The 12,792-nt window shown below is 45.0% G+C and overlaps 1 protein-coding gene across 3 annotated transcripts in view; it reads right to left on the bottom strand.

Annotated features, from left to right (window-relative positions):
* Window positions 1-1,608: 1,608 nt before the first annotated feature.
* The window catches only part of EIF2D (eukaryotic translation initiation factor 2D), a 28,976-nt gene continuing 17,792 nt past the window's right edge, over window positions 1,609-12,792 (bottom strand). Inside the window, exons 8-15 of one of the 3 annotated variants that reach the window (XM_042924987.1) lie at window positions 11,223-11,268; window positions 10,689-10,792; window positions 10,443-10,592; window positions 9,988-10,077; window positions 9,199-9,294; window positions 7,812-7,932; window positions 3,340-3,514; window positions 1,609-1,810 (exon numbers count right to left, since the gene is read on the bottom strand). In XM_042924987.1, coding sequence (XP_042780921.1) covers window positions 1,740-1,810; window positions 3,340-3,514; window positions 7,812-7,932; window positions 9,199-9,294; window positions 9,988-10,077; window positions 10,443-10,592; window positions 10,689-10,792; window positions 11,223-11,268 — 853 coding nt within the window. In that variant the 3' untranslated portion in view covers window positions 1,609-1,739. The remainder of the gene's footprint in view (window positions 1,811-3,339; window positions 3,515-7,811; window positions 7,933-9,198; window positions 9,295-9,987; window positions 10,078-10,442; window positions 10,593-10,688; window positions 10,793-11,222; window positions 11,269-12,792) is intronic. The other 2 variants (XM_042924989.1, XM_042924988.1) reach the window with 2 other exon arrangements.

Raw genomic sequence — 12,792 nt, forward strand, 5'->3', positions numbered from 1 at the left:
CTAGGTTAAATCACAGTTAGAAGTGGATGTTCATTTTAGACCCACCCTCACTGCTTACTGGCTTTGTGTCTTTAACAGAGATCAACAAGGCAAGACACAACCTCTCTGAGCCTCCAATCCCGCCAAGACTGCAAAGCAAATCATGTTTGTGAAAGAACCTTATAAAGTACTACATGTTATCTGTATTCATATAAGGACCATATTTTATCACTACTATTCACACCATACTCCCTCAGATCAATCTGTCTGTCCAAAGGTTTTGTTGTAATAGGACCTTGTTTGGGGTCAATTTCCAAAATCCCTTCCTCGGTTCCATATGCCCGTGCTGGCAGAGAGAGGATTAGGAAAATTAAGGGGTTTACCTACAGCAAGTCACAAGTGACTAGCACTATTATTCTGGGTCTAATAATGAAAGGTAGGTGGTGTCACACACGCACTTTCATATCCCTTTCTTCCTTTCCAGCCCCAGATGGGTAATTTGCAAATATTTGCATATGTTCAAGTCTTTCTTATCTCAATTAAAAAAAACAAACAGTGAGATGAGAAAGGAAAGAAAGAAGTAAATTGAACTCTAATTGTTTTTTGATGGTAAAACCAAAGGACTCTCAGCTCCGCTCTCTCTCGTTCTTTCCTTTTGTACAAGGAGAGCTTTGGTCACAGAAGTGACTTCCGGACCAGCGTGGTGGTTCTGAACCTTTTTGGCAGTGATCCTGCTGGGAATGTGGCAAAAGCACGATAACCTCTCTTAGGAAAAGGATCATACAAAAAAATCTTGTGTACCATTTCAGGGAGTTCACAGATCCTCTGAAGACCAACTAAAGACCTCTTCCATGAGTCCCCAGTTAAGAAGTTCAGGGCTAAAGAAAGCATTTGTTGGATAAGACTCTTCCCTGTGACAAGGCCATCATGCCGCAGCCACATCACAATCTACCATCACCAGTGGCAGCGTGCCAGCGTTGGGGAAGAAGTCACTATTGTTGAGAAACCCATGTGCTTTTAGGATTTATTTTTATCTAGCCCAAATGTTGCTGCAACTTAGGGCCAAGACTTTCTTCTTTTGCCTTGCTCCATGGCAGAGAATAGCTGAGTTCTGCTTCTATGCGACTAACCCTTTACAGATGTGAAGGGACTATTTTTGGGCAAGAGGCTGTGGACTATTTGCTTAGAGGGGCTTTAAAACACTGGAAGTCCCTACCTGCCTGAGCTTTGGATGGGCCATCTGGCCTTGAAAGCAGGAAAGGCACTAAACCCACTGAAATCACATGTATAGAAAAGGGACTCCACAACAACCTCTTATGTCAATTTAAATTGGCGAATGACTGGGGCACCTGGGTGGCGCAGTCGGTTAAGTATCTGACTCTCAATTTCAGCTTAGCTCATGACCTTGTGGTTTGCAAGTTGGAGCTCTGCGTCGGGCTCTCTGCTGACAGCTCAGAGCCTGGAGCCTGCTTCAGATTCTGTGTCTCCCTCTCTCTCTCTGCCTTTCCTCTGCTCATGCTCTCTCTCTCAAAAATAAATAAATATTAAGAAAACAATTAAATTGGCGTATGACTTGAAAATTTTACTACAACATTTTAGCTAAGTGGAGGAAACAAGAGGGAAATCAGATTTAGATTAGAATAAAAATTTATTTTGGTAAAGAATTATATTGTTTCATTTGTAAAAGCTGAAAATGCTCATATAAATTACCAGCCCAGAGCTTGATTTCCACTGGATCGCCCGCATGAAACAAGAGTCTGTTACTTCTTCTTGCCAGGTTTGGGGGCCTTTTCGAGGCCTTGGATGTGTTTCCGAGGAAGCTGATACTCTTCTACAATCCAAAAAGCAGAAACTCCAAGCTCGCTCTTCTCCTGCTCCCTCCCTGCCACCTCCTGCCCTTGGCCCCCCACCCCCATGGGCTGACCCACCTGCACAGCTACCTCCCCGCCCTCTCACCCCACTGTGCGCTCATTTCTGTTGTGAACTTCCGTTCAATCAACCTCCATCATGTGACCGCTTCTTCTATACCCAGCTCAAACCTAGCTCCTCTGGGAAGCGGTCTGGGATGGACCATTTATCCTTATACCTCATGGCTGAAATGTGTATTTTAGCAATTTTCACACTGATAGCCACTTTCTAGAGTATACTTGAGGCATTTATAATTTTCTCATGAGAGAGAATGTATGCATCTGTGTTTAGTCATGTGCTTGGCTATTTTCCTCTGTATTTCTTCTTAGTATCTCAGATAGGAATTCTTCACTTAAAGGGGTCAACTCCAAAAGTTAGCTACAGGGTCGTGCCTTAAGCCCTAAAATACATTTGCTTATTGAGCATTTACTATGCCAGGCCCTGAGCATGAAAAGGATGAAGGCAAGGTCTCTGACTTAAGTTGCTCCGTCTAGCAGAGCGCTGATATTAGGAAAAATTGGCCAAGTCGCAGATGCTAACCAGAAACATAAACACAACTGGAAAGTGATACGTTGGCAATTTCTTAAATGCTAATTTAAGGACAGAAAAAAAGTGGGGCTGCTCTAAGACAGGCTTTGTTTGACCCCTAAGCTGGGCCAATGAGCCCAGATGTGGTTGGGCAGATGTGGGCTGTGGGAGGGCGGGCGCACCAGGCAAGGGAACAGAGACAAAAGCACCAAGTGTGAATGTGCCTGGCACATCTGGGGAACAGCAAGGGCGGCAGCAAGGCAGAGGCCCAGGGGTGGGGGAGATAGCTGCCAGAGACCCCGAGGGGAAGATGATCTGGACTGGGAGGGTCTTATTTACTGAGTGTAGGAACTTATTCTGAAGGCAGTGACAAGGCATAAGGAGTTTTTACAGGAGAGTGATGCGATCTCGTTTGTTTTAGAAAGCTGACTCAGACAGATATGGCGTGAACTGAGGACAAACTGGAGGCTGGATGCCCCAGACGTGGTAGAAAGAACTCAGGCTCTACAGTGTGACAAACCAAATTTCAGAGCTGGGCTACACCACCAAACAATTGAGTATCTCAGGACAAGGTACTGAATCTCTCTGAAGCTCAGTTTCCTCATCTGCAAAAGAGAAACAGTTCTGCAGCATCATCAGATTAAGAGAGATCATGCCTGCATGAAGCCCAGCAAAGTACCTAGCCCAGTCTGGATGCTCAAAAAATGTTTTATAAAAGGGAGAACCAGGAAGAAAACTACTCCGATAGCATGGTGGAGAGAGCTCTGAATTTGGGGGGCGGGGTGGGGGGGCGGGGCAAAGGATCTGGCTCAAGTATTAGCTCCAACTCTTGCTGGCCAAGAACCATATGGCCACAAAGATTACGACGACTGGCGTGAGTTGAATTGGTGGGAAGACTTCTGCTCCTTCAGAGGGGATGCTCACCAAGCAACAGGCGGCTGAGGTGATGGACCTGGTTTCCCTGGATCTGGACCTGCAGGCTGTCCTTGGCCCCAGGGGCAGGCATGACGGTCGCACTAGCCTGGCATCGCTGCTGGAGGATGGCGGCCACTGAACACGGGTCCAGGCCATAGGCCTCCAAGTTCCGGACCACAGTCACCTGTGGGGACAGAAGACTGATGGCAGGTGCAACCACAGGCCCTCCCCTTCACGGAGCCTTCTGGAGCCTCCGCAGCTCTCCACCCTCTATGTTCACCATCCCCACACCCACGGTACCTTTTCCTCCACGTGGTACTTTTATTTTTATGCTTGTTTCTTTCTATCCCATCCAATATATATACTTAATGGAATACTCTCTATCCCACATGTAACATGTGGGAACTTCTTAAAAAGTTCTTTTATGGGGCACCTGGGTGGCTCAGCCAGTTAAGCGTCCAACTTCAGCTCAGGTCATGAACTTGCTTTTGTGAGTTCGAGCCCCGTGTCAGGCTCTGTGCTGATAGCTCAGAGCTGTCTTCGGATTCTGTGTCTCCCTCTCTCTGCCCCTCCTCTGCTCACACTCTGTCTCTCTCTCTCTCTCAAAAATAAATAAAGTTAAAAAAAATTCTTTTTAAGTTCTTTTATTATGAAGAGTTAAAAACATAAATAAAAGTAGAACTGATTACTGAGCTCCTATGTTCCCATCACTGGCTGCAACAATTATCAACTCAGGACCAACCTCAATTCACCTAGACCCCTGTCCATATTACTTTAAAGCAAATCCTCCTGCACATCAGATCATTTTATCTACAAATGCTTTTGTACGTATCTCTAAAAGATAAGGGTTCTTTCAAAGACAAAGACAAAACCATCATCACACCTAAAAATGAATGGACAATAATTTCTTAATATCAAGCATTTCATCAGGAACACATTACATTTTTCTATTTTTTCCATCAACTTCCATTTCCATCAACTTCACAAATGACATATATATCATTTTGAGATTTAAAAAGAACATCAACACTTAAAATCACAATTCTCTCTTTTTGAAACAAGTTCTCTCGCATTATTTGTGACTAGAGAGAGATGGTCGAGTATGTTACCATCAGGAGTGGGCTGGGGAGGGCTGCTCTCGATAAAGTTACAGGTTCCAAATAACCCAGGCCTGTCAAGGGACTCCAGCCCCAGAGAATCTCAGAATTGATAAGACATCAGAGGTCACACCTATTTCGGCACCCCCATCTGATGCATGAACTCCTGGCTACATCTTCCCCCAAGTGGTTGCCCAATCTTTGCTTGTAGACCTCCAGACAATAACTCCCTATTTTGCAAAGCACCAATTTTAATTTTGGACAATTCTAACTGCAATCATCAATATTAAAAGTTAATGTTTAAATAAGTTAATACAAGCATTCCCTGATTTTTCAGAGTACACGGTATGCCACTTGGCTCTTATGAAAAGTCCTACATTAGTACCTGTTTTTGCTAACTGATTCAAATCCACAGGGTTTTCGCTTTTGTAAAAAAAAAATGTGAAAAGGGAAAATAGCATTCGGCATTGGTCTTCTGGGAGCCCTCACAGAGGCAGCAGGCACCAAGCAGCAAGAACACCCCGGTCACTCCTTCCCCGGAACTACACTCAGCCACCAGAGCTTTGAACTTTGTGAGCATCTGGGCCTTATCTCCATCTATTCTGTGTATTTGTTAGCAAGATGTGTCCTGAGGTATCAGAAAAGCCTAAAAGAAGTTATTTTTGGGGTCCAGGAACACTCAAAATTTTTTCCATATAAATTCACGGTAATTGCTTTTTTTGCTTTGCAACCCTTTCAGGTTACAATAGGATTCAGAGGAGTGCTCCACTTTAAATAGTGGGGATTGAAGAAGACACAAAGAAATGGAAAAACATTCCAGCTCATGGATTGGAAGAACAAATATTGTTAAAACATGAATACTACCCAAAGCAATCTGCACATTCAGTGCAATCCGAATCAAAATTGCACCAGCATTCCTCTCGAAGCTAGAACAAACAATCCTAAAATTTGTATGGAACCACAAAAGACCCCGAATAGCCAAAGTAATATTGAAAAAGAAAACCAAAGCAGGAGGCATCACAATCCCAGACTTTAGCCTCTACTACAAAGCTGTAATCATCAAGACAGTATGGTATTGGCACAAAAACAGACACATAGACCAATGGAACACAATAGAGAACCCAGAATTGGACTAACAAATGTATAGCCAACTAATCTTTGACAAAGCAGGAAAGAGTATCCAATGGAAAAAAGACAGTCTCTGTAGCAAATGGTGCTGGGAGAACTGGACAGCGACATGCAGAAGAATGAACCTGGACCACTTTCTTACACCATTCACAAAAATAAACTCAAAATGGATGAAAGACCTAAATGTGAGACAGGCAACCATCAAAACTCTATAGGAGAAAACAGCCAACAACCTCTTTGATCTCAGCCACAGCAATTTCTTGCTTGACACATGTCCAAAGGCAAGGGAATTAAAAGCAAAAATGAACTTTGGGACCTCATCAAGTTAAAAAGCTTCTGCACTGCAAAGGAAACAATCAACAAAAAGAAAAGGCAACCAACGGAATGGGAAAAGATATTTGCAAATGACATATCGGATAAAGGGCTAGTATCCAAAATCTGTAAAGAATTTACCAAACTCAACACCTAAAAAACAAATAATCTAGTGAAGAAATGGGCAGAAGACATGAATAGACACTTTTTCCAAAGAAGGCATCCAGATAGCCAACAGAAACATGAAAAGATGCTCGACGTCACTCATCATCAGGCAAATACAAATCAAAACCACACTGAGGTACCACCTCACACCAGTCAGAATGGCTAAAATTAACAACTCAGGAAACAACAGATGTTGGTGAGGATGTGGAGAAACGGGAACCCTCTTGCACTGTTGGTGGGAATGCAAACTGGTGCAGCCGCTCTGGAAAAGTGTGGAAGTTCCTCAAAAAATTAAAAATAGATCTACCCTATGACCCAGCAATAGCACTGCTAGGAATTTATCCAAAGGATACAGAAGTGCTGATTCATAAGGGCACATGTACCCCAATGTTTATAGCAGGGCTATCAATAATAGCCAAATTATGGATAGAGCCTAAATGTCCATCAACTTACGAATGAATAAAGAAGATGTGGTTTATATATACAATGGAATACTACTTGGCAATAAGAAAGAATGAAATCCTGCCATTTGCAGCAACGTGGATGGAACTCGAAGATATCATGCTAAGTGAATTAAGTCAGAGAAAGACAGATATCGTATGTTTTCACTCATGTGTGGAATTTAAGAAACTTAACAGAAGACCATGTGGAAAGGGAAGGGGAAAAAAAATAGTTACAAACAGAGAGTGAAAGAGGCAAACCATCAGAGACTCTTGAATACAGAGAACAAAATGAGGGTTTATGGGAGGGTGGGAGAGAGGGGAAAATGGGTGATGGGCATTGAGGAGGGCACTTGTTGGGATGAGCACTGGGTGCTGTAAGTAAGCGATGAACCATGGGAATCTACCCCCAAAACCAAGAGCACGCTGTACACACTGCATGTTAGCCAATTTGACAATGAATTATTTAAAAACAATAATAAACAAATAGTGAAGAAAACTTACATACATAGAAACTGCTTAGTACAGAGTCTGGCACATAACTATACACTCAAGAAACAGTGCCTATTGCTAATTATTATTGAGGTTATCATTACCGGTTCTCATTTACTGCTTATATGTCAAGCACAATTCTAAGTGCTTCACGCATGTATATGCCTTCATCTGGTCCTCACGGTGCCTTATAAGGTAGGCATTATCACCATTTTTCACATTAGTAAACTCAGGCAAAAAACCATTAACTTTCTCAACGTCAAGCAGCAAGGCAAAAGCCACATTTGAACCCACGTGTTCCTAATGCCAAAGCCCACTCTTATAACCATACATTAGAAAGTTCTTTATTTTGAACCCAAGTATGTCTTCTTGGGATTTCCACCCAGTATTCCTACTTGTCTTCTCAAGGCATCTCAGAATAAGTGCACTCCTTTTCCCAAGAACAGCTTTTCATACACTTGAGGACAGAATTTGTTTCCTATGTGTCTGTTGCCAGGCTAAACACACTTCTTTACAAGCTATTTTCACTGAGCAAGGCCCAAGAAGTAACAATGAGTGAGAGCTGAAAGCCCATGACAGGTCTAAGAGAAAAATAAAAATAAAATCTTGTTTACCTTTGTAACTAGGCTATAGCGAGTTTCCCAGCACAAAATCCCAGAGGGAGGGAGTGAGGGGGCAGCATTACCTGTTTTCTATAAGGCCCAGCCCACTTATGCAAGCATGGGTCTTTCATTAACTATCTTTGTGGTGTGCCAATCTAAAATCCTCTAATCACATTGTAGAGAATAAAACTTATAGCAGGGACATTAAATCACCATCTTCCAACATTGTGTCTTTTAAAATTTACCTTTTTATTAGATGCTCTCTGTGCTAGGGTGATGTCAATTGGGCAGATTCTGCCTTTCTTCACAATGGGCTCTTGTCCTGGAAAAGTCACTTGATACACAGGCTGCAATTTTTCCAAACATCTGAAACAGGAGTTCATAAGCTATAGACTGGTAAAGCCAACAGAAGCTATCTCCTCATTCCCCGCTACGAGCGGGCGGCTGGGTGTGAGCCAATTTGCAGGCAGTGGTCTGCCCTGGGCTGCACTCAGAATCACCGACCTCACCCAAGGAGCTGCACCCAAGACCAATTACATCAGAAACTCCAATATTCTTTAAAGATCCCCAGAGCTTGGCCAAAGTCAAGGCCCATGGATTCAGGGAAGGGATCATCAGTGACCTGAACCCCTGAAAACTGTCCAGCGGCCTGGCCTTCTGAAAATCTGTCCGGGCTGCCTTGTGGAGTTTACTCCGTCTCAAGACTCTCCTGTACCCAGTGTGCTGAAGTGCTGCTTCACATTTGTGACGTGTTCCAGTGAATCTTTTAGAGAACTCCTTTACCGTAAAGAGTGTCCACCTTCTATCTAACCAGATTTTCTCGTTATCCTATACACTGGGACTGACCAACTTTTTCTATGAAGGGCCCGATGGTAAATATTCTACGCCTTAAGGCCACAGGGTCTGTGCAACCAGTCAACTCTGCCATGGTAGCATAAAAGCAACTGACAGACAATACATAAACAAATGGGTGTGGCTGTATTCCAAAAAATACAGGTAGCGGGTCAGATCTGGCTCATGGGCTGTAGTTTGCAAACTCCTGATGTACATAATTTTCAGTTTTGATCTGTGGAACGAGAACAAAGAATAAGAATCTTTCTTTTGAAGACTTTAAGACAATTTCTCCCAGCCTTCTTTTTGCTTCTAAATCTTTCTGAAGCTCTTAATTTTAATTCATTGTTCTTCTTTCTCCCTTTTCTCTTTTTTTTAAAAATTTTTTAATGTTTATTTTTGAGAAAGAGAGAGACACACACACAGAGTGAGAGTGGGGAAGGGGCAGAGAGAGAAGAGAGAGAGAGAGAGACAGAGAATCCGAAGCAGGCTCCAGGCGGAGCCTGATGCGGGGCTCGAACCCATGAGCCGTGAGATTATGACCTGAGCTGAAGTCGGATGCTTAACCAACTGAGCCACCCAGGTGCCCCTTAGGTTCTCTTCTATATTGTGTTGGCTCAAATCATTCCAAGGAGCTTCCACATCAAAATCACCAAAACTGTGTTCATGTAGACGATTATCAGTTTAATTATGGAAAGAAAAATCAAAGACTAAGACAGTGACAACTTTACAGTTCAATGTGATGGACATTCAGGGGAGGGTGGGGGGAAACACTAGAGAGGGACTGCCAATCCCCACTACCTGGTCAGGAGACTGTCCCATGGAAGCTTCATGACTGTGTGCTGTTCGTTTTTCTCTAAGATGCAGTCACATAGGATGGGATCCAATTTCACGAGACTGAAGGGAAAGAAGAGATAATAAAGAAATGCCACTCCCGCCCCTACTGACCCCAGGGCCACCTCAGGATTCGTCTCTTATATGTCCTTTGTTGTCATCCAGAACCATTAGAACCAATTCAGGGACCACAGTCCATGAAGCAGTGTACCCTGTGGATGGGACGTATGGAAGGTTTTCCTAGAACAAGGGTAATGCAGGTGGTAGAGGGGAGGGGGTGATGGGATCCCTGGCTCAGTTCTGCTAACTCATCATGATTAGGCCAACAGTTTCCAACTCTCTGATCATGGGGATATCTTCTGGAAAAAAAAAAAAAAAGTAATGGAATGTTCTTCATTTAGTAGTTTATCTTTTGTGTCCACTTACTAAGAAAACAGAGAATACCAAAAAGCCACAAGGACTTCGGTAAAATTTTTCTAAGTTTGCATTTTATTCCTCACAATAGCACATGCATTTGAAAACCAGCAGTGGATATATACGAGCTGATACGAACTCAGGCTATATATAGTCAGTGCTAACAGCACATGTGGATCCGAGCACCAGACAACTCGAGGTGTCCACAGCCTCTGGCTCAGGAACCACTGGTCCAAACGGCTGTGCTTTCCCCCGTTCCCCTCCAGTGCAGACATCCTCCACAGGGTGTGCAAGAGTGCGTCGTCACGGACTAATCTCCAGCAGAGCTCCACACCCACTCACTTTTTGTTGTCTGCATCAACGAGGTCATTTCTCTTGACATAGTTGATGATGATCATCCGGACCTCACCGCCCTCGAGAATGCTCCCCTTCCTAGGTCAGAAATGACCGGGGGGGTGGTTAGTTCCTGCTGTGCCAGGAGATAAACTGTGGACACCAAGACTCGCTCTCTGCTAGGCAGGCTGCTTTCCTGGGCTCTCTGACCTCCATTTTCTTCCCTTTCCTGACTGACGTGAGCAGGACCGTGTGCAGAGTAGTTACAGGTAGAAAAGGGAGAGGACTACTCTCATTTGTTCAGAGACGCTTCCCAGGGGAAGGAGGCTGGAAGCTGGACGTGGGAGAAAGGGAGGACGGGGCAGAGCACATTCTGCCAGTCCCAGAAGAAAGCTACTCAGCTGGAGAGGATCTATGGCCAGAGCACCAAGCAGGCAGAGGAGGGCTGCTCTCCAAAAACTCACTTGTGGCCAGACTCCTGGAAGAGCAGAGTCATGCTGGCTGGGACACAGTAGAGGGATTTTATATCTGGAGGGTGATAGGGCTGTTCCCTGCTACCCTCCTGGATAGTCTGGGAGGTCGGGGAGGGCTCGGCTATGACGAAAGATGTGATCCTAAAACCCGGCAGAAGGAAAGAAAAAACACATTTTATACTATACCCACGTGCCCCGGGCCAGCTGAGCTACGGTGACCAGGCCCCCTGCACTCACCTTGGGTGCTTCCAGTCCACAGCCACAATGCTCTCCACCCCTTTGCTCAGCTCCTTCACCTGTATAATCTGCTCCTGCTGCATGTGCTGCAGGAACTTAGAGAGCTAAGGGAGAGAGGGCCAGTGCTAGGGACTCCACCGATGGCACGCACATCCTGAGCGCCTGACATACCCCACGCTGAGCCTGGCCTGTCCCTGGGTGGGGCACATGACAGTCCCTGCCCTCATCAAACCAGGAACTGGGAGGCCCCCCACTCTGAGGCTCAGGGAGTGGGAAGTGGCTACAGACTAACTGGTGAAACCTTTTGGAACTCTGGCCAGATATAAAGGGGTGGAAGGGAGAGAGGGGCGTGGGTGCCCGCCCAACTGCCTCAGTCCAGGGAGAGTTTTCTTTCCCCTCCTTACACCAGGAATCAAAAAGCTTAATTCTAGCCTGAGCCCTACAGACAGGGCTTCCCCAGCGTCCATCCAGCTCATGGCACATGGGCCCCTACATGACTCTCTGTGTGGGTATGTGGAGAAGGTACCTGCTTACCTTTTTGTAGCTGGACTTCTTGATGTCCAGCTGTCGTCCTTCAGGGCTGGTGGCAGATGGAAAAGGCAAGTTAAGCTAACAGAAGAACTGTGGTGGGAGCTGCCCGGTCCTGAGAGGGGGACATTGTTCCTCAGCCATCCCCCTCCACATTCAGGTAGAAGCCGCTGTTCCAGACTCTGACCAGTGGTGGCATCAGAGAGGGATACCGACTTTAGGACACTCTAGATCACTGCTATCCGTCAGACCTTTCTGTAAATATGGAGCGTTCTCTGTCTATCCAATATGGTAGCCACTAGCCACATGTGGCTATTAAGCCCTTAAAATGCAACTCACGGGACTGAGGAACTACATTCTAAATGTTATTTAATTTTAACTAGTTTCAATTTAAATAGCCGCATATGGCTGGTGGGTACCATACTGGATATGGCTTTAGAGTTCTCTCAAACTAGACCACCTTCTGTGGTCTCCAAAGATTCACCTCAAGGAGAACCTTTCCAACACCAAGCTCACTGAGGCAACTGGGCCCAGGACAGGATTTGGCAAACTACGTGCTGTCGGCCATATCTGGCCACATCCCTTCACTACTGTCACTGAAAGGGTAGAGCCGAGTAGCTGCAATAGTGACTGTCTGGTCTGCAAAGTCTAAAATATTTACTATGTGGCACTTTATAGAAAGAGTTTGCTGACCCCTACCCTACAGCTGTTAATTTTGGGGTGGGATGGTCCTGAGAAAATCATAATCAGTCCCTGTTCTCAGAACTTACATTTTTCTCAAAATGTGACAAGCAACAGCAGTGGGATACACAGAGAGCCCTTCTAGAACCCCTCCCAGGTTAAGAACCTCTATCCTAGAGAAGACTCTAGGACCTCTTTCCCAGTTACTCACAACCCAGCAAGAACAGGACAAATTACCACACACTCTGACCCCACACTCATATAGGATGCCTTAAAGAAGCCCACATATAAACAGGAAGAGAATCACATTAAAACCACACTTTAAAAAACACGGTAAAATTCTCAAAAAAGAAAAGTTAGTCTGAGTGTAAAAATCAGTGAGCAAACCATCTGATCTGATATTTACTGGGTGCTTATTAAATGTCAGGCTATTTAACTTTGACAACAATCCTACAAGCGCTGGAAATGAGGGTTCAGAGAAGCTCCATAACAAGTTCAAATACACCTTGTTCCAAAACCCTGGGAGCTGGCATTTAAGCCGAGATGTCTGTTTTCAAAGTCCAGGTTCTCTCTACATGTGATCCTGTCTCCTGGCCCCTGTGTTCAGGGTGTGGGGGGGCTCACATGGATTCTTCCTCCTGACACAATGTAACCAGGCCCACCTACTTTGAAAGTAACCTGTGAAGGGGCTGTACAATCCAAATGAAGCCTCCTGACTGAGAGGCTCCCGGGGGGGGGGGGGGGGGGGGGGGGGTGCTCTTCCTGAATAGGACAGGCTGCCCGATTCATGAGACAGCCCGGAATCACCATAGCTGAGGCAATGCTCGGAGAATATGGGGAATTTTAACCCGAATCAACATCCTTTTGTTCGCTAAAACTGAAGTGTTCAACACTC

Source organism: Panthera leo, chromosome F3, assembly GCF_018350215.1.
Source record: "Panthera leo isolate Ple1 chromosome F3, P.leo_Ple1_pat1.1, whole genome shotgun sequence".
Classification (NCBI taxonomy): domain Eukaryota; kingdom Metazoa; phylum Chordata; class Mammalia; order Carnivora; family Felidae; genus Panthera; species Panthera leo.